Raw genomic sequence first — 26,478 nt, forward strand, 5'->3', positions numbered from 1 at the left:
TTTGTTCTTGTAGGATTAAAGAAAGTCGGGGGAATTCAGCAACTCTGTAAATCTTGTTGCATGTTCACATACCAAAATACTTAAACACTCATCTTTAAATGATCGATTTCCTTAGTATTGGCTGGATTTTCAGATGCTTTAAGGTGCTTCCCAGTGACACAGTGGAGCTTGGAAGGAAGGGCAGTTCTGATCTATTTTCCCTTTCCCCAGCAAACTGAGATTTGGTTGGGAAGTGACACTTTCTGTGGTAGTGTAGCAGCACCATTTGAACTGGCCACTCCTTGATGCTTTAGGTCCTGTATGGAGATTTTTGGTAGTAGATGTTACCTGCTGGCTGCCCCATTAGGGCTGTTTTGCTTGGGCACATTAGTGCAGCTGTAATAAGTCCCTTGGTTTTCAGAGTGGCTAGGCTTTTACCATGCTCCATGCAAATGCGGTGCACATGTTAGTGCTAATTAAGGAGCACTGTAAAATCAATTACCTTTTCTCAGTTGATTTTGTCTCAGAAGCAACCGATTTCATACAGACATCCAGGCAAGCAGGTAAGGAATGAACTGCTTGATGACCCTGCTTTCCCAAGGGCTTTATTTGCTTGACATTTTGATGTCTACTCGATTTAAGCATTTACCCCAGCTTTGAAACATGAGGTGAAAATGTTTGCTAAGCTCTCTTCTGTCTTTAAAAGAGAAGATTTCACAGATACCTGTCCTCTTACTTCCCCTCTAGTTGTCTGGAAAACACCATTTTTTATTCTTAATCTCTAACAGCAGAAAATGAACTGCCAAATTTTCCTTGTTCCACTTTCAGTCATTCCCTGAGGCTTGCTGAAGAAGGCTAGCACCCCAAAATGAAGTTCTGTTGCAGTCTCATTTCAATTTAAATACAGTGTAGAATTTGGGATTTTTAGCTGCTTCTGCATCCAGCCTTGTAAAAGGCACCTTACAAAATGGCTTTCAAAGATTTATGAAGACTTGCATGGTACAGAGGCTGAAAGGAAGTTTAATTACATTCAGCTTTTGGTCATTTCTGTGTCTGAGGACGTGCCCATATACTGTCATCTCAAAGACCATCTAAGAAAATAAAATTGATCAGTGAGCCTTCTGGCTAAAACTGAGTGCTTTGTCATCTGCCCATGGAGCGTGTGTGCTCAATCACTGCCATCTCCTGCGTGCTTGCCCTGGACTCTCCATCACAGATTTGTCCAAAACTTTAATCAAACATTATTTTACGCTGAGGCTTTCTCTGTAAATAATCGAAATCTTCTCTTGACGTACCCACATGGATTTCTTTGGACTATAAAGAAATAATTTCATCTAGTCCATGCAACTGTTTTGCTTTGGAGACAGTTAAATGTACATCTTGTTTTGTATTAGCTTGCACAGAGAATAAAGTGTAAAGATAAAAACTTGGCAAGTGCAATTTCTGTCACCTTGTGAATGACATTTGTGCTCATAAAGCTCTGATTGAAGAGAGCAAATAATATGGGAACATCCTATTTACTTACACAGGAAACTTGGTTCTGTGAGTGGGAATGTAGAGGTGTCTTTGAGTACAGTAATTCACAGGCTAATAATGCCAGAAGCCATAAAATCTCTCAGTTGGAGGTTACTGTGAATAGCAGTGCTGAACAATTGGGAAGTACTGCTGAGATGATAGTCTGAATGATGATTGAGTTTTCCTGGAGAGCCCTTATCTGTGTTTAAAATTGTAGGTAATGTTTTTAAATTTAACCGTGATAGAAGTTCATTGAGCCTTCAGAGTGGTTTCTGTTTCCCCCTTTTAAATGGTTCATAATCTTCTGTACAAATACTCTTGGTCTTTGCATTCAAGACAAATGTTTGCATTGCTGTCAAAATGGGGTATTTTACCTTTTTCTGCGCAGAAGAACCAAGAGGGCTGAAGCACCAGTGAGATGGGAGGAATATTCTCTCTCTAGTGACTTGTGCTGGGAGGCTCACATGCTCCCTGATGGCACTCTTGGGCAAGAGCAGCTCATCGGAAGAGGCAGGATTCTTAGCAGGAGGAGGTTTAAGAGTCAAGGTTTTATATACTTGTACCTTGGCAACATCACTTTCTCAATACAGTAGACCCTAACAGGATTCACTTGTCAAGCAGTCCAGAACACATCTTGCAGACTTTTTAGGACTTTCCCTATCGATTTATGACAAGTTTGCATTCAACTTGTACTCATTTACATATGCATACACCAAGACTTTGTATCAGGTCCAATATAGAAAAGAGGTACTTATCTCCTATAAAATTTGACATGCTTTTTAAGATTTAAATCCACCCCCATAAACAGATTGCACTTCACTACATCAATGATTATTTTTCAGATGCTAGGAACTAACCTTTATTGAAATAAAGTGTGAAATCTAAAGTGTATCTTCATTTAAAAGATGGCAATGATTGATGTTATGAGCAGATCTTGCTGCAGATGTACTCTGATCACTTGAGATGAATTACAGATCTTGAAATTAAACCCTCAAGTAACTCTCTTGTTAAAAAAGTTTAAAAAATGGTTGATTGCAAGACAGTCATTTGAGAAGTAGTGTTGAGGAAGAGAATATTAGTGAGAACACCAGGCATTAAACTGTGTGCACTGTGTTTTCTTTTTATAAAGTGTTATGATAAAATAGAGAAAAGATTTTCCTCTTTTGTGTCAGGTCTCTAGGTGCAGCACACAGGGTCTGGACAGTTGTGCTCCCAAAGACAGTGATGAACACACAACATGAAAAGTCAAAGTTTTCTACCTCTAGCAGAAAAGTTCAAAAATTAGATTAACAAAGAGTGGGAGGATCTGAGAATTTGTGAGGTTTGGGGATTTTTTTTCCTGTTTGATATAAAATCACAAATGCTGCACTGAATTTTTTTATGCCTATAAAGAAAGAATTATGTTCCCAAGGTGCTGCAATCTGGTATCAAGATCCATCCCTTTCTGTGATGGATAGTCTGGAGCTCTCTTTATAGGGCTTGCTGTTCTGTGAAGCTGTTGAGAAAATTGTGCCATCAACAAGAATAATCTTTGAGCTTTGAGCTTTTCCCGATTCCTTCCTGAATTGCTGTTTAGTTGCTGCTGTATTGAAAGGTACACATAATTATGGATGAGTATTTTCTCTTTTACACCTGTTTATGGTCTTTTTTTTTTCCTAGGGAAATCTGTAGTTGATTAAAATTACTGAGAATTTTCTTCATATAATTGATCCCAAATGAAGCTGTGCACCACGTGCTTATGCATAAGTGCAAATACATAACATTATGGATGCACATATATGTGGACATAGAGGTGTATATACTCACAGCTAAGGGGAAATATCTTTCACCTAGCAATTAATTCAGTAGTCTTCAGTGTGTGCAGCTTCTTAGAGGTCATACTGCACAGCAGTGTTTTGTGTTTTCCACTGTGCTGGGGCTATAAAAATGCTAATTGTCCCCATGATGTAGGCTGTTTATAAGTGTGGATGTGATTGTTTTTCAGCCCTGCAAGATGTAAGGAGATGTTATTTCAGGTTTATAATTTGAATGTGTGATGGATCCAACTTTGACAGTTTATTAGTTAGGAAGAAAAGAAGCCCCACCACCGAAACCCAACAAACCAGTGGTGCGTCGTTCTTCAGCGAATTGACTGCCAGGAGCGTGTTATTGACTTTGGTGATAGTATCATTATATATTTTACAGTTGTAAAATCAAGAAATCCAGATTATGCCCTGAGGGCTTCACACATTTAAATAAAGAATATAGCCATTTCCAGGGCTATTGGTTTAGATTAGTGGCTGCTGTGAAGAATAGTGTGTTATACAAACATACAGAGAAAGCAACAGTGTGCTTATTGCAGTGATGCTTTCGTTTATTTTCTTTTTCTATTTATGAAATACGCTCACTTACAGATCCCCTGGGAGAACAAACAGCATTTGCTCTACATGTTAGCATATTAATACAGTTTTAGCTTGGTGCTCTGTTGAGCTAAGAGCAGAAATCAAGTGTAACCCTTGATGCTAAGAAGAGTGAGGATAAGTCTTCTTGAAACACTTACCAAAATACACAGTGCCTGGGAAGAAAACCTTGAGTGAGCTGCAGTCTGCAAAATTAAGTGTTACATGGAGCCAGATAACGCAATGCAAATACAGCTCTTCCTCTTGATGTCCAACTCAGGGCTGAATGGCAGCTGGTGTGCTGCTGTGATGGTAACGGTCCCTGAGCAGCTTCAGCAAGTGCTGCAGATGGGGACAACTCCCAGGGAGAACCCACCTTCAGCACTTGACTTGGGCTGCTCTGACCTGAATCTTCCACAATGGCTTATGTTCCTCTTGGGCTACTTACCAGTCACATCTTGGGATTGAAAGTACTTGAGGTACTTGGGTTGAGTGTTTGAGGTTTTGGGTTCAGGCCTGTCTCTAGTTTGCTTGATGGAATTTTAGTTTAATTAAGATATATTGCCCCAAATAAAAATGATTGACTGTTTAAAACCTTATTTATTACTTCCATGGTAGCTTGAGATGGATAAAGAACCTTAATACTGATAGTGATGATAAGCCTCTTTCTACTTCAGATGCAGGCTCAGAAGCACATTGCATCATCCAGTTCTGGGGATTTATTGTTCTCTTAAAAGACTGTGCAAGTCCAAGTGCAATGTCACAACTCAGCAGCAAAGGTCATGTTTTCCTACTCACACAGGAGCTGTGGGTCCAGCTGGAACACATATAGCTTAAAGGTGAACAGTGACATCTACAGAAGTAAATAAAATAATTACTCTTACATTTAGGTTTTAAGGGCCCCCAAGGATTATAAATCTATATGCTGCAAACCAAACATTCCTTTGCCTGTGTCAACAGCAGCACATTGTCTAATTAAAAGCAATCACCTTTCTGAACTGCATATGTGTGATGTTGTTGTTAGTGGGTTTTTAGCTTTTTCTCAGTTTTAGACATGAGAATCAAATTGAGTTTAGATTTACTGGTAACTTTGTTCCATTTTGAATTATAAAGTGCTTGTATTGAGTTGCAAACAAATGCTTAGGATATTGCTTTGCTTATGAAAAGCAATTTATGTAAGCATTATTAGAGCAAACTACTGGAAAATACTCGTTGGTCTTTAAGTTAAACAAGTTTAAGTACAAAAGTTGAATTTAGGATCATTTCAGAATGATATGGTGATGGCTGGTCCTCTGAAGAAGAATGCTGGGCAGATCCCTACCTGTGATGGGTATGGTGGACAACTGGAATGGACATCAGCTGCTCACTCAGCATGGCTTTGGCAGCTGTGGTGTCTGCTAGTCAAGAAATCCTAAAATGAGGTCTCAGGAAGTTTGTTGTGGAGAGAAGTGGTTGTCATTAAACACGTGCTTCTAATTCTGCTGTTGATTATGATCTAGTAATGGTCTAGCATGACAGCACGTCTCCACGGACAAAGGCAGGAGCTGTGGAGAAGAAAAGATTGACTCCACTTGTTATGTGGAAAGAAAAGTGGCAGCACTTTTCTGGGTGGGCTTCTGGCACAGGCACAGCTCTCTGGTTTAATGGTTTAATGTTACTGCTCACCCTCCTCCAAAGCTTAAGAAGAATTACAGCCTCATAATTCAGGCATCTCTTATTTATGCAGTTTCGAAGACCGAAAGAACCTTGCCCAAGAGCTGTCATTGAAAAAGAAAAACTTTTTTGTTTAAAGGATGTTGATGAGGGTCTGGATTATCTGCCTTGTAAGTGTCCAGTGTGCAAATGAAGCACCACCTCGCATAAATCTCACATTTCACGAGCACTATGAAGTTAACCGTGTTGGTGATGTTTGTCATATGGTAATTTTCTGAGCAGGTAGAAAGGGTTTTTTTTGTGCTGATTACAGCACCGAAATTTGGAAATACAGTATGAGCATAGATCAGGAGAAATCTGGATGTATGCTGGGAAATGGTGGCTGTTGCAGATGGCTGGTTTATAATATAGGGCAATGTGTGTGTGCATTCCCCGTGCTTTTTCATGGGACATATGCTCTAGGGTTTTACAGATGAATTTATAGTCTGTAGTAATTTCCAGTTGCCACTGCAGTTTAAAATATCTGAATCATTTTCAGGTTGATGATTTTTCCCAGCCATTTATCCCAAAAGTACCTTATCCTAATTAATCTGGGTCATAATTGACATGGGGCTTGTGTGTAAGCAAACATAGCCGTAAGTTGTGTTTGAATGGGCTATTAATGTCAGGGATTTAGTTACATGCAGCAAAATAGATCAGAGGTTAGAATACACATAAATGTTCAAATAACTAATGGATGCAAGGTCGCTGTCATGACTTGGACCCAGGAAACACTCTTGAACACTTACATGCACATGCTATTAGCTAGCAGCTGCCTTGGGCTGTAATGAAGACGTAAGGTTGAAAATTGTTGCCGAGAAAGCCGTTGGAATCGGATTTTATTTACTGCAAATCAACAGGATATCTTTGCAAGTATAAAAGACATATGGAAAAGTCCACTGTTATTGTTATACTTTGTTGTGTCTCCAGATGTTCTTCCTCCTGCCCCACTCTGGAGGCTGAAAGTGGAAAGTGGTTTCTCATTGGTTTTAGCTGAGGGTGCCAACATCTGCCTCGGCATTTGCCTGGGGAAGATCCCAGCACTATTTTGAGTTTCTGATTTATCATTTGTGTCTCATTAGATTTTATTTTTTTTAATAAAATGTAATATAAGAGCATGAAGTTTCAACCCTGTTTAATTCGTTTGAAGGAGCAGGATTGAAAACAAATCAAGGGAAACAGTTGGGTGGCTGCTGAACTATCGCAGCAACACTTATCAGCTGCCTTATTTTTCAGGGGCTATAAATGAGGCATTAAAACATTGCTTGAAGCTGGTATTTTTCATTGAAAGAAACAGTATTTATGTGCTCAAACACACTCAGAGATCTCAATGTGCTCCAAATAGCTCTCTTTTTTAACATGCATTTAGTCCACCATTAGTTCACAGCATGGACTATGCTGTACTCCAGGGGAAGGAAAACTAAATTAGGATCTTCCTTTGGAAGGACTCTTCGTTGGTCATATATGCTTCCAATTTTTCCCATACTAGTACTGTAAAAATTTCAGTTCCATAGTTTTGAACTTAGTTTATTCTTCCATTTGGGTGTGTAACACGAGCAAGATTGACCCAAGTGCTGACTACTAAAAAAAGGTGCCTTGAACAGAAATGCAAAACACAACAGCCTTTTCCCTTCAGAGGTCCTGTATTTTTCCTTATCAAAGGCCAGCTGCACAGAAACTGATTTTATTGATTTTTCAATGCTTAAATCTGAACTTTGACATAGGAATTTATTTTGGAGAAAATTTGGTCCAAAATTCTCAAATATAGATGTCTAAGACTAGATTCTTTTCTGTGGTTCATCTATAGCTGAATGTAGCTCTTTGTTAATTTTTTACTATAGCTGGAATGATTGGGACAAAATCTGTGACTAAAGCTCCTGGGTGGTAGTAGTATAAATTTTAGCAATGTTAGTGAATGTTTAGGCAAGTTTTTTGGTGAAATCTGTTGGGTCCAAGAAACTTTCTAGTTCTTTAAGATCGTTTTTACTTGCTTCTTGGTGCCTTAGATGTGCTTTTTTTCATTGTAATTATTTACAGTTCACTGCTGTTTTTTTGAGATCCTAGCAAGAAATTCTACAGACAGCTGCAAAATACATCTTTAATCAATTTTAGGAAGACTGATTCCCTAACTAACATATTTCTTGCAGCCAAGACACAACATAAACACTTCTGCAGATACTTGTGGAGGGAGCAGGTGAAATCTTCCTTGACAAAGATATCCCTTGGATTGCTTTAGCATCATCCTTATGTGGTTCAGGCTAGTCTTTGTAATTATGTACATTGGCCTTATCAGTACCGTGCTATCTTACCCTTTGATTGCTTTTTTTATTAAGAAACATCTTGAGCCTTTTTCCTAAGCTCCTCATGGTGAGCCTTAGAGAGGAGATTTTGCTATTTTTTTTTGTTCCTGTAGATGTCTGTAAGCAGAAGGGATACAACAAGGAGGCAGGATTTCTTGTGGGAGTTTTAAAGTGGCAATATTCTATAAGCAAATAATTTGTTTTTCCATCATTCAGATGTTAATAATGTAAATATTGCTGATACAGTTAGATAAGTTGGTATACAAGGAAATAGCAGCATGTTTCTATTAGAGATTTGTCTGCAAAATGAAGAATCCTCGAGTGTATCGGGATTAAAACAACCCTACAGATCAGAAGTTTTCAGATCCATGAGGTCTGATTCAGGCTTATCTCTTATTACTGGAGACCTAATTTGTGTGCAAATTTCGTGCAGGAGGTTTTGTATGGCAACAATTCCACTGTGAATTCATTTGAGGTAGTAAGGCCATAAGGTTTTATTGAACCAGTACTTTTCTTCTAATTCTATTGAAACGTTTGCATGTTTAGGTGTTGAGGTAGGAGTTAGATCTAATTTGCCACTTAATTGTGCCACTTAATTTTCCTTTGTGTAAATTTGCCTGTTTCCCTTATGTCTTTTCAGGTCAGGATCGCAGTGAAGCCACTTTAATAAAGAGGTTTAAAGGTGACGGTGTCCGATACAAAGCAAAACTGATTGGGATAGATGAGGTTTCTGCCGCACGAGGAGACAAGTTATGCCAAGACTCCATGATGAAGCTCAAGGTGCAGTGAAACTTCTAATGTTATGGAGTCAAGGGAACCAAATTTCAGCTTGAATTTCACTCATTCTCCCTTTGTAATTATATTTTGAGATCAGTCAGTTTTACACGAGCTCCTGTCTGGTGTTTAATTTTAATGCATTATCTCTGAGTTGAGGTTCATGATTAACACCACTGCAATTTGTCCACAAATTATAAACACATCTGCAAATTGAATAATTTTATCAAGCAAAAGGGGAGGTAAACCACTATGAAGAAAAATGGTATATCAGAACATTTTATATATACAGCACTGCCTTTGATCATTCTCTCCTGTCAGGACAGACAGAAAGGGATGCAGTGAGAGGACAGAGCATGACAAAAGGAGTCCTCAGAGTTTTCTGAAAGAAGCGGAACAGTGACAAAAGCAGACTTTGAATAGACTGCAAGCTTACAGAGTGGTGGCAGAGTCTGAAAGCACTAGTGGTGTAGGAAAGTGGACTTCATGGAATGTGCCAGACATCTCTCTCTGGCTCATTTTTTACTTACAACCCTCAAAGAGCTCAAGAGCTGTCTATGGGAAGCACCCTTTATGTGGTCCTGGGAACTGTGGAAGAGCTAAGGTGGATGAGGAGGAAGGATAGATTCTGTTTTTCTTGAGTGCAGCGTTGACTGTTGATTTCCCACCTACACTGCACAGTTACAAGCTAGGTCTAGGAATGAACTCTGCATGGGTTTTTTTCCCCCCTTTTTTCCTTCCAGTGCTCTCCCCAGCACCCTGCCAAGACAGCTGATGGATTTCTGGTTACTACGTCTTTATTTTTCAGAAGGAGAAATCATTAAATAGTATCTTTTACACTACTAACTAGCAGAATTCCAGTCCCAAGGAGCTGGGAGGAATAGCTGGTTGTTTATGAGTAAATAGAGAAGGATGACATGCATTTTATGCTTCAACAATCTAAAAGCAAGATCTAGTAGATAATTTACAAATTGGTTATTAATATTTTATGACAAGCAAAAACTAAACTGTTCTAAAAGGTGCACTGTTGATTTATCACATCTGCCACGATATTCCTATCTGGTTTAATTGTATACTGGATATTTCTCATCACTTCATAGTTCCTAGAAGCAATTTGGGAGTGTTGTCACTGTTCTGCCTCTCATCCCTTTTTGTCTCTCTTCTCCTCATATTATCATTTTCACATCTCACGTGTCTGATGATACTGTTTGCAAAGATTGATCTAAACAGTGTTGTGAGGTGACTAAAACTATTAAGGGCAAAGAGCGTTAGAAATTCATATTTGTATGTAAGGCAGCATACCATGAAGTTGTGGACTCTAGAAACCTAGTGTCTAACAACATGAATTTTAAGGCCAGCCATGAAGTTCTGGTGTGACTTCTAACAAACCACTCAATTTTTTTCTCTTTAATTTTCATGCCTGTGTAATGAGAACAGGAACTTCGTAAAGGTCTCAAAACAGAAGTGTGTTAAAACACACTGAAATTGCAGAGCATCAGATAAAGGCTAAATATTTTCATTTATTTACTAAGTGCAATTAATTACATTTGATCTTAGCACAGTGTTGCTGGTCAGAGCAGGGTCCTGCTGTGAGAGAATAATACATGAGATGTATATGAGTAAGTGGTCTTAGAAAGTAAAAGCTTGAAATCAGGGAAAAATCCCTCAACCCTCAATACTATTTTTTTTTTACAGCAGAGGTGCAGTTTGATTTTGAGACTATTCCTGTATAAAATGCTCAGTTTGCTTAGGCCAGATGAGAGTGCCCATGAAATCAGCTGAAGTTGTTGATAATTTTTTTCCTCCATTTCTCCACTACTTTTCAAGAAAAAAAAAACAAAACCAGAAAACAGAACAGATTATAGCTGGTAAAAGTATCCTAGAAATGACCTTCACTTTCCATGAAAACAAATTTCATGGAGGATTAGGTAGTGCAGGGATTGGAGTGGGAGCACATTTGAAACGATGTCTGTGTAGCGTAAAGATGTGTAGCACCTTGAGAAAAAGAGAGAAGGCAATAAGTAAGAGGGAGACGGTTCTTGGAAAGCCCTTAAGATTTCCTAGAGAAAGTGGTGAATTGCCCACAAGGAAATCTTTGTGCTCAACTATGGCACCTAGAAGAGTAATGAAACCAGGTAAACTGTTCTTTCTTTCCATAGGGAATTGTAGCTGCGGCTCGTTCGAAAGGAGAACATAAACAAAAAATCTTCTTAACAGTCTCCTTTGGGGGAATCAAAATCTTTGATGAAAAGACAGGGGTAAGTAAACCAATCATGTGATGGAACAAAATTGAATCTTTTCATGGATGTTTCTTTAAAAGCATTTCCTTGCTGGGCAGTAATATCTCACCAGTGTAAACACACATCTGACAAGGTTGATAAAGGGTTATCATATATCAGAGCAAGCCATTAGATGACTGAGGTGTAAAGTGTAGCATGGGGACGTGGGTTATTGCAAAGCCCTGTCCTGAATACTTCTGCAGAACCACTTATTGGAGTATACAGTGTATAAAGACTCACATCTCTGAGTCCTGAAAGTGGCAAGAAAGGATTTGTTTTCCTTCTGCCAGATATAGAATTGCTTATTGGAGATACCAGCCCCCCATTTGTGGAAGAGTTTAGCAGTCCCACAGTACAGACTGGTATTTCTGTCCATTTGTGTTCTCTCATCCAGCCTGGGTCCAACTGCGCCCATCCTCTGGATGCTGCTTGAGATTGCTTGGCAAGTACAGGTCAAGTGACTTTTGAGAGTCTAATGACAGGGGATTAGGAATGCCTTGGATTGGGCTTCTGGTGTCATGGGAAGCTGAGGAAGAAAACAAGCTGGCATTAAGGGGCTGCAGACAGCTCCAGGAGGGTGAAGCTTGTTTCCCCTGCTGATGCCTGAGAAGGGCAATGGGATATGGGAAGCTCCTGAGATCAACACACATTTAACTGGATTTGCCCTGAAGATGTCCCAGGGGAACTGTAAGAATTTGTCAGATGTGTAATTCCACACAAGTGCAGTTTTAGTCACCATGATATGATATAGCTCCTGCTAACAACAATGAGATGTTACTCATACTGTGAGGTACACACTGACCTTAACAACCAGAGCTTCTGTATTGTCAGTGGTAGAAAAAGTGTATCCTGTGTGGGATTGGATGTAAAAGGTATTAGAAAGTTTGAGGTATTGCTATTTGAGACTGCCAAGCAGCAACTCATCCAGTAGCATCTGGTTGAGGAAGTTTCAGGACATTTTTATGCCTTTTTCAGCTTTTGCCACAGCAATATCATGTTTGATTTTTTTTTAAATTGCCCTGGAAGAAGAAACCTAAGCAAAACATTATGCTACTTAGATATAAAGCAACAACACACAAACTGGCTTAATCCTAATTAAGAAGATTTTTATAGCAGTTAAAGCTCTGCCTTGAATTTTAAAAAGCTCTTGATTTAATCTTTTGAAAGATTAACTATTTAACATGATGCCAGAAATAAAACCCTACTGATGATAGATGAAATTATCTTTGCAAGTTAATTTATATTATTAGAAAATCAATGTCATTGAGCTCACTGATACATAATACAAGTAGTTAGTAATGAAGAGCTCATTTGGAATGTGTTATGTACAGCGTGTGTAAAGTATTCATACAAAAGCATTGTTTAAGAGCACATTGCTGAGGTTACAGCCTTTGCTCAGGAGAAAGGCGAATCTCAGGATTAGGACTGCCAGTGCAGTCGTGGTTGGGTCTTCTAATGAGTAGGCATTAGGGTAGTATGTAACTGAGAGATGACACATCTTTTTGGGGGCCAGAGAATACAAGCTTTATTCTGTGTTCAGAACAGAGTGTAATACCCTGAACGACATGGTAATATTTTGTTTCTTTTATCTTCAAAGTGCAGCCTATTGCCTTGCCCTGTACTTTGCAGATTGCACTGAGGCCACAGTTAGGACAGGAGTATTGAGTTGTCCTTCTTGAAACAGGACTGTGACAGAGGGATGTGGGGAGATTTCAGCATGAGTTTTTATGTAGTGTTCTGAAAGCAAGAAAATCGTGCTTTCCATGCCACGCCCTTGAAGCAGGGATGTATGAACTCATCTGCCTGTTCTTCACAGCCACCGCTCCTTTGTCTTTCTCCCCAACTTGAGTCTTTCCATGTCCCCATGTTTCACATTCTTATTTTACTCTTCTCATTGTATCTCTCATCCAGCCTCTCTCTGCTCTGCCAACCTACAGTTGTCATCTCATTCCTGCTCTTGCTGGTAGTCATATACAGTCTCAACCTCTGAAATACACTGTGTAACACCAGCAACTCCTCATGAACAGACCCATACAGTATCTCTGGGCTCTCTGAGCTACAGCAGCACTACTGAGACAAAGTGCTTTCCACAGCACAAGACAGAAAAATTTAGGGGTGATGTACTGTGTCTCATCCATACAACTGTGTGGTCTCATGTTGCTATCTGTGTGCTAAAGTCACCCTCAAAGAAAGCTGCATGGCTGCTATAATGTGGAGCCTCCTATAAGGCAAAATAAGGATGATGCAATATATCGAGGATACTGGTAATCCCATTCTTGATTTAGAAGCAACAAGGAAAATGGCACAAGCTGGCAGAACTGAGGATGTACAATTGCTCAGCCTGACTGAGTAAGCTAAAGGGGCTGCAAAGTGGCTATCATTTGCTCACAGTCTTCTGATGTCTGTGTTAAGAGTTTGTGAAGTTTGGAGACTGATGCTCACATTCATACAAGAGGGAAAAAATATTCCCTTAAATAGGGAACAGCCTGAATAATCTTGTATTTGCTTTCTCCTTATTTAACATCCCTGTCCCCTACAATGCTTTCTCCCTTACTTGTGTTTCTGTGATTTTGGAATTCCCAAAAGGATATTTTGGGCTGCGGTTTTCATTTATTGTTGACTTGGGAGAGGTTATGTACCTCTCTAGAGAGGTGATTTCTATCCCTGGCTGCTGTTATTGTGTGTCACCATGGCAGTCTGACATGACAGAAAAGAGAAGAAACATTCTGAAAAAGGTACACTTCTCTATGTTTAGTATCTTGTAGGCTACTATTGGATTTTAATTTATCACAATAAAAAATCAATTTGTACCTCAAAACTAGCAAATTTTTTTAAATTGGCAGTGTCATCTCTGACTTCATAGAGATGATTTAAGGGAATTGTTCCATAATTCATTACAGATGAAAGACTGTAGTTAGACTACTACTGAAAATAAGCAAGAGATTTCTTCCTCTGTACTTTATAGCTCTCTTCCATATGTTCCAGACCTAATATTAATAACAAAATATTGATTTTCATAATGCTGTTATTCCAGCCATGAGGAATTCTGCCCTTTGAGTAAATTTATCTATGAAGGAAATTAGATTGAACGTGGAAGAATTAGTCTCTGCAAGAAAAACACAAGACTGATTTGCTATGAGTTTGCACTGTGGATGCAATACACTTCAGTTCATCCAAAGCACTGCAATAGAAATAATAACACTCCTCTCTTACATTTCAGCTTTTTATTCCATGGATTAGTGTAAAGATAATAGAAGGGCACTGCCTAACAGAGTTCATCCTGCAAGCCTGTAGTTTGCCTACACTGTCACTCATCTGCTGGAGGAGCCTACTCATGTAGGCAGAACAACACTAATTGTTCTGCTGTTGAAGTGCCAACATTAGCTGTGGAGTTCAAATTTGTATTTAATTTGCCTAACAGAATGTTCCCCTGTTGTAATCCAAACATTTTTGTTACACATGTGTTTTGATTCTACTTTTTCCTTGTAGATGTACCTCTATTGTCTACTGTCATGTGCTGGACATCCATCCCGTTTGCTTTGTCCAGAATATGCTTGCTAAATAGACACTTTTCCAGAAGAAAATACAGCATTTCATTTTTTAAATGTAAAAAAATCTACCACAATTACTACTAAACCCAGACTTTTTCTGCTGAATCTCACTTCAGAGATTTCATGGCTGTATATTGTATGAAAATAATTTTCCACCTATTTATTCTGTCATATTCTCCTTGGTTCAATCTCATGCTGAAATGTATTCTTCATTAATAGACATTCATGAGAGTTCTTTTATATTTTCAAAAGCATGGTCTGTAGAAGGCAAAAATGCAAATAGTTGCATTACACTGTTTAATATTCTCCCTTTCAGGGTGGAACTTAGTGGTTAGAGGGTTTCTTACAAAGTGACAAAACCCCCATAACTCTGCATATAGAAGGATGTGCAAAATTTTTAAAGGCCCATCATTGTTGGTTAGCTATTTATGAGTATGATTTTGTTAATCACACACATCAGGCTATCTCCCTGTGATAGCTTAGTAACGCTTCATTAGACGTGCATGACTAATATGGTCTCCATAAAGAGGCTGTAATTGGCTCATTGTTTATTTATGTAACAATACATCTTTGTTTACTGTAGGTTACTTTCCAAAAAATGTATTTAGAAATAGTAATTAAATTCTATACAACTACTTGGGAAAACACTTTCTTCTGCATTCGTGTAATGAGGTAGACTTTTATATTCTTGCTCTTTCTAATTGCAAAATCCTGTTGGCTTTAATGGAAAATCCAGACACTGTGAAAGGGGAATGAGATGAAAGCAAAAAATTACTGTTTGGCTTTAAGTGAAGAATTATTTCTTTTAAAGTAAAATTTGTATCAGCTCATGGATATGCAAATATACTGCAATATATAGCTGTCTGTGACCTATTGTTGCAGATGAATTATTTATCTGGATTCCACAGTTGTTCAAAATGCATGGTAGACCTATATCACTATCTTATTTATTTGTGAGAAATACCCTGAACAGATGGATTGTAACCCAGTTAATGACAATGACAGCCATTTCACCAACTCTTCTTATTTTATCCTATGCAGCACCCTTAAAGTGAGCTTCATTTATATCGTCTGTTAGACACCTTGGAGGGATTGGCTAGTCTTTCAGAGACCTTGATTCATATCTTTATCAAAGTACAAAGCTTGGGCACAGCCTGTGGGATTTTAAAATTTCTGGGAATACTGTAAGTGTCTCATTGGGTGACAGTATTGCAGCTGTGTTACTCATGTTTTATGAATTTAATCTGTTGCCGTTTTCTTCAAGCTGTCAGTATGAAACCCAGGAAGGAAAACTTTATGTATAAATACATATATTTCATGTTGACTGCCTATTCTCGTTCTTGTTATCTATCCCTTACACAGACCTTTATTATCTTTGAGGAGGATTATGTTACTCTCATGCAGAATAGGATTTACCTACCTGAGAAGGTGTTACTAGGGTGAATAATACCACCCTGGTCTGTGGAAGGGGAACCACACCTTTTCTGTAGCATTTTGCACCCCAAAAGTATTCATTTACCTTTTCATGCTGGCCACAGAACTAGTGGCTGTGCTTCTGCTTTAACTCCTAAATACATTCATGGAGTGGTTATAATCATGCTGGCCTCAGATGTTTCCCTCCTAGTGAGATAGTCTTATGACTTTGATATAATCTAGACACTGTTTTCAATGCCTACGTCTTGCCCATCTCCCTGATGTTTTAAGCTCTCTTGACCTTATAATGTACAGATTTTTCAAGTTGTTGCTAAGGCTTCTGTAAAGCATTTTGCATCTTGCTCTGAGACTTTATCAGGTCTGTGCTTCTAACCCCTGGATTTCTTGCTCTCCTCCATTTGATGTGAATGATAGTGTTAATTATACTGATAGATTGCTAACAGGACAGCTAAATTTGGCTGAAAGAAAATTTTAGCAAGATTAAAATTCTCACTCTTGGCAAAAGATACTTCATTTAAAATGTGCCAAAGGTGCTTCTTGACTGGAAATCTGTTGGTTCTGGCATCTTTGACCAGAAATCGAGGTACTATTACGGATCTGTAGTTATTCCTTGAAGCACATGTGCTGGAGCATGTCAAATGTCAAACTGTCAAGTCTCCATCACTGAGCATCTCTGAATATTTAAAAATAGAAATAAGAGAAGGAATTCGTTTTATCTGCTCTCTGCAGCGTGCAGGAGAGATGGTGTGCTAAGTTCAGTGAATTTTTGTGTTTGCTAGAGCATGGTATTGGCCAGGAGATTGTTAGCAATCCTTGCCTGAGGCTCCTTCAGGCTCTAGGCCAGTGCTTTTGTCCTCTTAGTGTCTTTGAAGCTGATCTTCCCGAAGTACCTCTTCCTCTTGGATCTCAGGTGAAACACTTTATCAGTATTGTTATTCAAAATCAGCTGATAAATTGAAGTCTTTCTTCCTGGCCTCCCTGACTCTCTTCTCTGGATTTTACCCCTGCATTTCTAATTACTCTTTCTCTCTCCTGCAGTTTTCATCTGGGATTTCCTGGGTACTCTCTGTCCTTGATCTCTTTTTCTTCCTGCTATGTTTTTTATCAGTGATTGTTATTGTGAAACCAAATGATGCCAGCCCTGTTTCCTGTTGAAATCTTGACCTGTCTCTCCATCCCTCTCCTTACATGTTTAGCCAACAGTTGAAGCTTAACAAGTCAAAACCAGGCCTTTTAATCCTGACTCCCAAAGGTCTTTCTCTGACCTCCTTTTCAGAGTGCTGAAAAAAATACCAGCATCATCTATTATTCAGCCTTGTAAATTCAGCAGCCTTTTTGACTTAATGTTGTTTTCCATTGTCGCATCCAGGGTAACTCCAGATCGTTCAGATTCTTCTGAACTGCTCTGAAATACAACATTTATTGTCATGCTTGCAGTTAAAACCCAGTCCTGCCTCTCTTCATCTAGTGCCTCAATTGTTATGCTTTTCTTTGTCCTTGACAAACGTGACTTATTTCTGAAATCCACCGTGACTGCCAAGACTGCTGTCTCAGCTCATTCTTTCCATCATTCCACACTTCTCTTTGCATTCCTGCGTTGAATCTGCCTTCTTTATTTTATCAGCCTACTCCCTAACTGTGTTTTACCCAGGCTCTCCATGGCTACCTTTACTCTTCATCTGCTTTCAAGAAATCATTAAACAGTACCAGCTTTCATCATTCATTTACTCCGTTTTCAAATAACCAGCCCAGAGCCTCTTATCCTGCTCATCATACTTTGGAGGAATTTGTTGCACATATTCATGCAATCCCTTCTTATTTTTTTTTCTTCAAATCTTAAAACCACTCTTGCACTAGAAACTTGTTAAAATCAGTGATGCTTGAGACTGACAGTACCCTGCCATCACAGCCTGTCATGCAGATCTGTTCTGCTTCTTGCAGTCACCCTCTCATCATTTGCTTGGGATGAGGACAGCCCATCAAGTGGTTTGTAGATCCAGTCATGAAATCATTCCATGCCTTCTAGTGTCAGCTGGAATTTCAGGGATGAGTGACCCAAAGCATGCTCACCCAGTAGGAAGGAGCAATGGAGGACACTTCACTGCCAGGACTTACAAGGAGGAACTACTGTGGTCATATATCTCAGAGATGTACCAAGGATTATCTTGCCCTTAGCTTTCAGTGGTTAGAATTAAAGTATCAGCTCCCTGAAACTACCTTTTAATTCAGTTTTCTTAACTGGAATTAATCTGTTTATAGAAACTTTGTGTAAGAAATATTGGGTCTTGGAGCGTGCTGAGGATTTGTAAGCACCACGGTGATAAAAATATTAGCTAATAATGATAAACAGCATATTGAAATTCAGCAAAGTCAAATTTTGCATGTACATTTGTAAATGGTGACATCTGGGACTTTTCTTATGTGTTACAGCAATTGTATGCACTGTCTGCAGCTTCTGCCTGCAGAAGATCCCTCTGACTGACTGGGAGTCTTGCTCTGTTGCTTGACAGTTTTCCATCTTTTTACTTGTAAATATGAATAGTAATACATGGCATCTACTGTTCTACTTACAATAAAGAGATCTAGTTAGAATGTGGCAGAGTAGGGGACTTAAAAACCTGCATATTATTCTTACAGGGTATTTATAGTCCTCTGATACTTCAAAATGGAAACAGTAATGCATTTCCTAAATAACATTTGACAGTTAGCAAAATGTAAATGTCAGAAGGACTAACTTCCTTAATTCCATCCCTTATTGACTATTGTAATTAATTTCTTACTGGCCGTCCAAATTGTGCCCTAGACAGTTTGGATGGTTTAAAGTGCTCCTCTGGGATTTTTTAATAGCCACATGCTTGTAGAGACACAGTCTGCTGTATGAAGATTGTAAAAGCCTTATGTATTGTGACAGTTTTGTCACCATGGAGGAAAAAAAAAAAAGGTTCCCAAAAGGCATAACTCTGGTGTGATTTTGCACATTGTGAAGTCTGAGTGTTTTGAGATCAGGAGCTTTGGTCTGAACCTTATGTCTTTCCTCCAAACTCTTGGTGTGAAATTTCTCTCCTTCCTCTCATCTGGAAATGCTCTCTGATCTGCAGCTGAGTTCATCCTTCTTTCAGTGAGTATCTGCAGGAGCTGACTTGTAATATTTCCTACACTAATTGGCATGAAGATAAAATAAAGCTATTCCAGACGTTTTATCCAAACTGAAGTAATTTGTCAGAATTAACTGCAGTTGTGGTTTTCAGCGTGAAAAGGGTAAAAACTGGGTTGCTTTCAAAGAGGCAGAAAACAAGATTTTATTACTTTAGTTATGGTCTTATTTGGCCCTATATGGCCTCCTGCTGTTTAAGCCAAAGCCCTCAGGATGGATTTAAGAAAGGGAGGTACTGCTACATGCATTGTCTGTTATGGTATGGGGAACCTCCCAGTCACCATTTGACTTCCTTTGTGTTAGAGTGGTGGCAGATATCTGTCTGTAGAGCTGTTCTACTAAAAATTGCAATGTAAACACTTCCAAGATCATTTAGCTTTAACTTTTGGAGTGCTTAAGGAGAATTTGGAGTGCATTTTACTGAAAACTTAAAAGTCAACTTGTGGTTGTGAAAATGTTTGTTGTTATGGAGCCCGTTAAATACTGGAGCTACACTACATCCCTCCAGTGAGGTCCCACAGCAGAGTTATAGAGTTATGTTGGGGTTTTTTTGCCTATAATCACTACCTTTTTGTGTTTCAGAGAAATACATTAGAATATGAAAGCCACATTGTAGTTCCACTGACTCCAGCTGTGATTTTGCCTTATAGAGCATTCAAAATACAGACTAGCTTGGGGCAGGGGACTTGTTTGCAAGAACTGATATTTTTAAGCCAAGTTAATACATTAATTAGGAAAATGAAGGAAAGAAAAAACCACTAGAAAAAAAATTCAGACTCATTTCCAGCACAAGCAGAATTGTAATGTGTGGATTTCAAACTGCTCAGGAAAGGATTTATCAAGAGAAATGCTGACATAATCACAGCACAGGGACTGAAATGCACTGAAACCTCCCTGGAGAGTGGTGAGGGATCTTCAGCAAGGGCCGTGACAGAAAGTTACATCTGCCTTTGAAATCTGTTCTCTTGGAGATAGTTGGGAAGCATTATGCCCACTGGTGGTTTTCTTTCCCATTCAGTGCATTTTATCTGGTGGGGCTGCCCTGCAGTTTTGTGTTTGCCCTAGTAATAGCAATACTGCCAAATGATGTTTCTGAATTTCTTTGCTAACTTGTAGGCTGTTAAACCTTTCCTATTGCTAAGGTCAGATGCAAGGGAGACAGATGACCTTTGCTGCCAATAATAGGCGAGGGAAACTACAGGGAAGTTACCTGGAGTTTACGAGATGATAGTAATAGATCTCTATTGAGGCTAAAATCAGGGGATGATGTTCTGCACTCAGGAATATGTTTGTGTTTACAGGGTAGTCTGCAAGAGCTCTGTTCAGTCTAATAGTCCAGAGGGACGAGTAGGTGTTTTGTCTTCCACTTAATGTGTGTAATAAGTGGCCCTGTGGAAGAACAAGAGGAGGAAACACAGTGGTTACCATTATTTGTCAACAGTTACCAAACACAAATACCAACTTTTATCCCAGTCTTTCAATTGAATAATAATAAATTTCAGATACCAATGGATCTTTGCTTAATAGAGATGTGACTGTTCATAAAAGTTGTCTTCCTAAATCAGATAATTATAGTCATAACCTTTCTGGTTTATGCACCGTGTGCTCAACACGCAGGCAACCATGTGTCACAGAGCCTCAGGGCTGGAACAGCATCTCCCGTTGTGCTACCTGGCACTTGGTGGTAATCATGGAATTTTTAGCAGTGCCTAATGTGTCCCTAAATCGTAGCATTCCTCTAGAAAAAGCAGCATTTAAGGAATTCCACCTATCTCTACTGTTTCTGCTTCCCATCATAATTATGTATCCCTGTTTTCCCAGCAAAGCAAGCAGCAACATTCCTGCCCATGTTGAAGGGAGCGCTGTGAAATAGGTGAGGCAGAGCACTAATTAATTTGAGTGCCTTCACTTTTAACTTTTAAATCAAGTGATGTCAGAGTATCTGAAAATATTACATAAGGCTCCTAGCCCCTGCTCTGCTTAGCTCTGAGGGTTGCTTCTTTCTTTTTAGGTAATCAAAACACGGATCTGAATCCAGGTTGCTTTTTTTTTTTATAGTGTCTTTGGTTTTAAAAAGACTGAGTTGATTTGTAGAGGGATTTATAGCCTTTTGGGGTTTTCAATTAGCCAAATACTCTTCTATGAATGATACAGGAATTTGGAAGTATTTTGAAGTGTAAAGCATGTGAGAATGTAACCTGCACATGCATAAGACTGAACAGTCCCAAGAGTGAAGTAATGAGGAGGTTAGTTTTGATTAGGAGAGGAGAAGACACGCTGTGCACAGAAGTTGTAAGGAGTGGGAGAGGACTAAAGGAATAAGTTGTAGAAAACAAGCCAGTATCCATGCATCAAAGCTGTGAAAGGCTCTGCTGCATGCATTTGAGTAAAAGTTGAGCATAACATTGCTTGTCAGCTTTTCTGAAAGGCAGACCCAGTGTGACACCCACTGCTAGGACAGAAAAGCAAGTCAAGGAGAGAGAAAAGCAAATGCAGTTTGAGCCATGGTCTCTGCTGGGACATATTTGCACATGGACTGTTTAATCAAAGTTTGCTTTTGGAGATTTCAATTAGTAGGAGAAGACTAAAACTAAACATTCAGCCTGCTTCTCCTGAAAATGAGCAGGGAAGAATGAACTCTGGGCATTAAAATGTGCAAAGGAGAGCTTTAAGGTTTCGTTTTGGAAGGATACAGGGCTGAACTTGGAAATACTCTCCATTGCCTGAGCTGAACACAATATACCAAGGGCCTATTTAAGTGCAACTTCAGAAATTCCTACCTCAGGATAATGCATAATTCTGTTATTCTTTTACATTTATTCTATTCTTATCCCAGGGCTCAAGTGCTACACTCACTTGTGTTGCTACGGATGCTTTATATCCCAAATTGTATCTATTGTGGGACCCAAAAGGAGTGACACATTTATGGGGTTATCTGAAGTTTGTTTATACATGCAACTGTAACTCAAAGGGAAAGGTTTCCTCTCTTTTTCTGTAGGAATACTGAGAATAGAATGGTACTTAATGATACTGCTTCAGAGTTGTAAAGCTCATGGCTCCAGAGTCATCTTTTGCTAACCTACAGGTACAGAGTCTGTTGACAGCCTTCAGACACCTTCAACACAGATGTCATTATAATGCTATGTGATTGCATATCTCCAGTTATGGAAGAATCTGAGCTGTTACAGTATTGATAGAGATTGTTTCTTAGTCTTTTCAAAAAGTCTGACAAAGCTTCTCAGGTCAGTCCTGCGTTGGAAAGAATATCCAGCAGCTCAGACATCTTTACTGGGAACCAGGAGGATTTCTCATGATAATAAGTTTTGGCAAAAGTAGTAATAGAGAAGGGAACCCCAGGATGAAAAGCTTAACAGTTTGTGGGATGGAAGGGTGAACAAGGTGTTTTTAATAAGTCTGTGCTAAGAAACATTTCAGGATGCCTCCTTTACATGGTAGTGTATATTTATGTGTTGGCCACTAGAAATGAAGAGTTGGACTGAGTGGATTTTTTCCAATTCTTTACTGTGCCACTTGAAACCAATCTGTTGTGGAACACAACATTTCTTGCTTGTGTGCTTTGGTTTATTTCTGATTATGAAATCACTTTTGTATCTGAAAGATACAAAACATTATGATGTGTGAACTTCTCGACTTTCATGCTTTCATTTTCAATTGGCTCACGAACTACTGGCTACACACACTTTGTGAACTCATAAAGTCTTTTTCTATTCTTATTTTCTATTCTTCTCTGTACATGTGCTTTCTCTCAGGCCCCTTTAAAGTCTTATTAAATTGGTGTATGTATCTGTGAGACAGATAAATATAAAATAAATCCCTCTTTTCCTTTCTCCCCCTCTTCAGGAGAGGTTTGTAACGTTATGAAAGTAGATTTATGGTTAAAGAAAGTTACTGTTTGATGACTATCCAGTGCAACTTAAATTTTAGTGTTGCCAATATGAGTGGGGCTTTCATGATCTTTGCAAACTCTGCTTTAATAGGGCTTGCATGGCAAATCAAGAGAATCAGAGACTGTTTTTCACTAATGAGCTTTTCAAATCACAGGCTACAAGAAAAGGGTGGTTCATAATGCTTGCTGAATCTGAAGCAGTTAAGATCCAAGACAGTTAAAGCCAAAAAAAATTACCTCCAAAGCTCTTAGGAGTTGTATGAAGGAATTTCTCATGCTATTCATGTAAATCAAAGGCATTTTAGGAGATGAGAAATATTGGTGTAAAGGAGCAAAGAAGCTTGTAAAAGTAAAGGCTTCACAAAAGACGTTCACAGGCTGTAAAGCTGAATGCCATAAAAATATGGAGAGGTTCAGTGATACTGAAACTGACTGTCTCATTACTGAATATTGTGCTCACTCAAATTCAAGATTTAATCAATAAAGTATCTTAGAAACTTCAGAGGCTATCAGGAAAATATACAAGGCACGGTCAGAGGTGCTCCACTTAGGCTGTGTGTAGGCCGTGGCTTGAGAGACTAGAGGGCAATAGTGGCATATTTATGGCCATTTTGATATACTGACCATTTTGTAGAAGGTGATGAGGTGAGGGCTAAGAAGGAGTGCACTTGGTCAGATGTGTTACAGCCCTGGAAACCCAGCAGTGGCCACTGGGCAACTGCCATCCCAAAGAGTAAAGTAGTATTGTTACTTGCACATGACCCTGAAATGGTAAAGTGGCATGGTAGAACGATATGTAGTCTGTAGGAGTTCCCATAGAGTTGCAGTGTAGGGCCATACTGCATTACTGAGCTGATTATGGCCTAGTAGGGCCATTAACTTCAGTATCAAAGGTCAGATTTGCTGCTTTTGGTATGGCTGTGCAAATCTTCCTTTGTTTTAACTATCCTGATAAAACAATGATGCAAAACCAGTAAGAAAATAGTACGAGACTCATGGGAGATCCAACATCACAGCTTTAGTGTAGCACATCTGTTTTTCCAAAGCTCTGTGAAAATGTTTCCTTGACCTTTAGGATTTTCTTTGTCCCGGAACAATATTTGCAAGTACATGTTTAAAATATATCTTGGGATTAATAGTAATTGAACAAAGGTTTTGGATTTAGCTAGCTACTTTCACTCCAGGTACAATAACATTTGAAAAGCCTTTGAAGAGAAGATGTGAAATTGACCATGTGTGCATTCCAGTTTTGTTTTGTTCTTTTCTAAATTCATATATCTAATAAATGGGTCTTCTGCATGAGCAACTTAGCATTTGCTTCCTAAGACAATGAACAATAACTAAATTCATATCTGGTCTTTGTCAGACATTATTACAAATTATGAGAGCCAGACAGAAGTTTATTACCTTAGTGGTGTTCTCTTTCACAAATTAGGTTCTTGGAACATCCAGCTAGCTTAGTATTGTAGACCTATTCATCACAATTAGACTGCTGTGCTGGCAAAGTTAAGTCCCTCTAACTTAATTGACTGTCGGGGTCTCGGGTGAGGACAACTCCAGCCCAGTCGAGAGGACCACGTGTGCCTCTCACAGGAGGCACAAATGAGGACACTCATTTTTGCTCCCTTAAGAATTTGCTGCTCTTGCTCCCCAGGTAAGGTACAGGCAGTAGCAGGATATGTTTTTCATCAAGCAAAGGAAATGGTAAGGATTAATTCAGATTTTAGCTGAGGCTGAAGTACCCTTTTAAGCTCTCTTCCCGAGTCCAACCAAACAGGCTCCTACTTGGGGTACTTGTGCTAAGTGCTTGCCTTTATGGAGGATGAATTGGAGTGTGCAGATTGAGCTTAGTCTAGCACTTCACTTGAAGATGTGCTTGTCCTTACACATACAATTATGCTCACTGACTTTCGTCCTTCCTGACTCAGCTGCACGTTTGCTGTGAAGCTTGGGAAGCCACACAATCTGTTTTTGACTTCAGTCTCCTTGGTTGCAAGAAGAGAGTGGCTCTTGGTTCTTATTAAGACGTGGTTATTGTTATTATTGTTATTAATATTATTGTTATTATGAGGAAATTAAATTTACACATCTTTTGGGTACTTTGCTGTGTCACAAATAGACTGCTAACTCTCTGAAGGGACTGTCTGTGATAACTGGGGCTAAATCTGTCTTGATTCTTTTCTTTATCAGCACTATATTTTATGTGTCCCTTTATGATACATAGACCAAGCTTTGATCTGCATAGAATCTGAAAGTGTGCTTTTTGTGCCAAGTGTTTTTACTGCAAAACTTGTGCACTGAAATGCCTTTTAGACGTTGGCACTTGGAAAAGTCTTTCTTTAGGTTATTGTCTGCAAAATCAGCGTATGTAGAAGAAGCATAGGGATTAGACAGATTTATTTTCTTCTCATTGTGAAGACATACTTAAAGGCTGCCATCTGAGAAGTCCCTTCAGGCTTGGAGGACACTCCAGAGGTTACATTCCACTGTTCTGCTCCCTACTACTCTTGTTCGTTTTTTGCAGACAGAGAGTCTTTGAGTCAAAAAGATTCAAGGCTGGACCATTCATTTTGGCTGTATAATATGTAGCACATGTTCAGTCTCTTTCAGCAGAAGGGTTTAGCCCTCACTCCACAGTGGTATGTTCAGTTTATACTCTTTTATGACCAAAACTGACTGTCTTGGCCAGTGCCTGGAAATGGATCCAAATAGTGAAATCTGCATAGCCACAAGAGGTTTCTAGTGGATTTTGCTTTTCACATGTTCATATGTGTTGTTTGTTTTTTGAAAGCTGAATTGAAATAGTTCTTTGTTCCAAGACTGCTTGTTGCTCTAATAAGAGTTTAGTGTTTTGATAATTTGCTAAACTTAAAGTGTACTGCTCTTTTCCTTTTCTAGATCAAACTAGATGAAATGATGTTGTAGTAAATGTTATTTTCTGGCCTAGCAACTGTTTACCCCCACGAACCACTACCACATTTCAGCCAAATTACTACAATCTGTCATACATTATTTATTCTGCTGTCCTCACCCCCTGGATATGGGACTAGAGTACTCATCACAGTAGGAAAGGACTGTCAGGTTCAAAATATGGTGCTTCCCATTTGCCTTTTGTTTAGACACATATTTTATAAAGCTCTCTCTCTTGTGACCACTGTTTTTCCTCCTTTCCTGTAACATCCCCTTTTGTGTTATATGGCTTGGATGAACTGCTGCTTTCTTGTCTTTCTAACCAACTGGAACAAAAGCCAAACAATTTGTTGCATTCATCTTTGGAAAATGAGCCAAAATAATAGGAAAGAGAAAGGATAATGAGGATAAGTAAAAGCACCTGCCCTGTGGAGGCAGAGGAGGCTGCAGCAGTTACCACCACAGCCTGTCACTAATAGAGCAGTGATAGAGTCTCAAGATGTGTTGCAAAACCTTATCAGATTGGATTTAGTTGCATCTGACAGCAACCTGTAAGTTCTATCTTTTCATTTACACTTTAGCAACACCCACAACAGCAATGAGAT

The 26,478-nt window shown here is 39.0% G+C and overlaps 1 protein-coding gene across 4 annotated transcripts in view; it reads left to right on the top strand.

Moving 5' to 3' along the window:
* Positions 1-26,478, top strand: part of DAB1 (DAB adaptor protein 1) — a 441,779-nt gene that overhangs the window by 372,782 nt on the left and 42,519 nt on the right. For all 4 annotated transcript variants that reach the window (XM_062003688.1, XM_062003687.1, XM_062003690.1 and 1 more), the window contains 2 exons: positions 8,505-8,644; positions 10,798-10,896. In XM_062003688.1, the coding sequence (XP_061859672.1) occupies positions 8,505-8,644; positions 10,798-10,896 (239 nt within the window). The remainder of the gene's footprint in view (positions 1-8,504; positions 8,645-10,797; positions 10,897-26,478) is intronic.

This window comes from Colius striatus, chromosome 10 (genome assembly GCF_028858725.1).
Source record: "Colius striatus isolate bColStr4 chromosome 10, bColStr4.1.hap1, whole genome shotgun sequence".
NCBI lineage: Eukaryota > Metazoa > Chordata > Aves > Coliiformes > Coliidae > Colius > Colius striatus.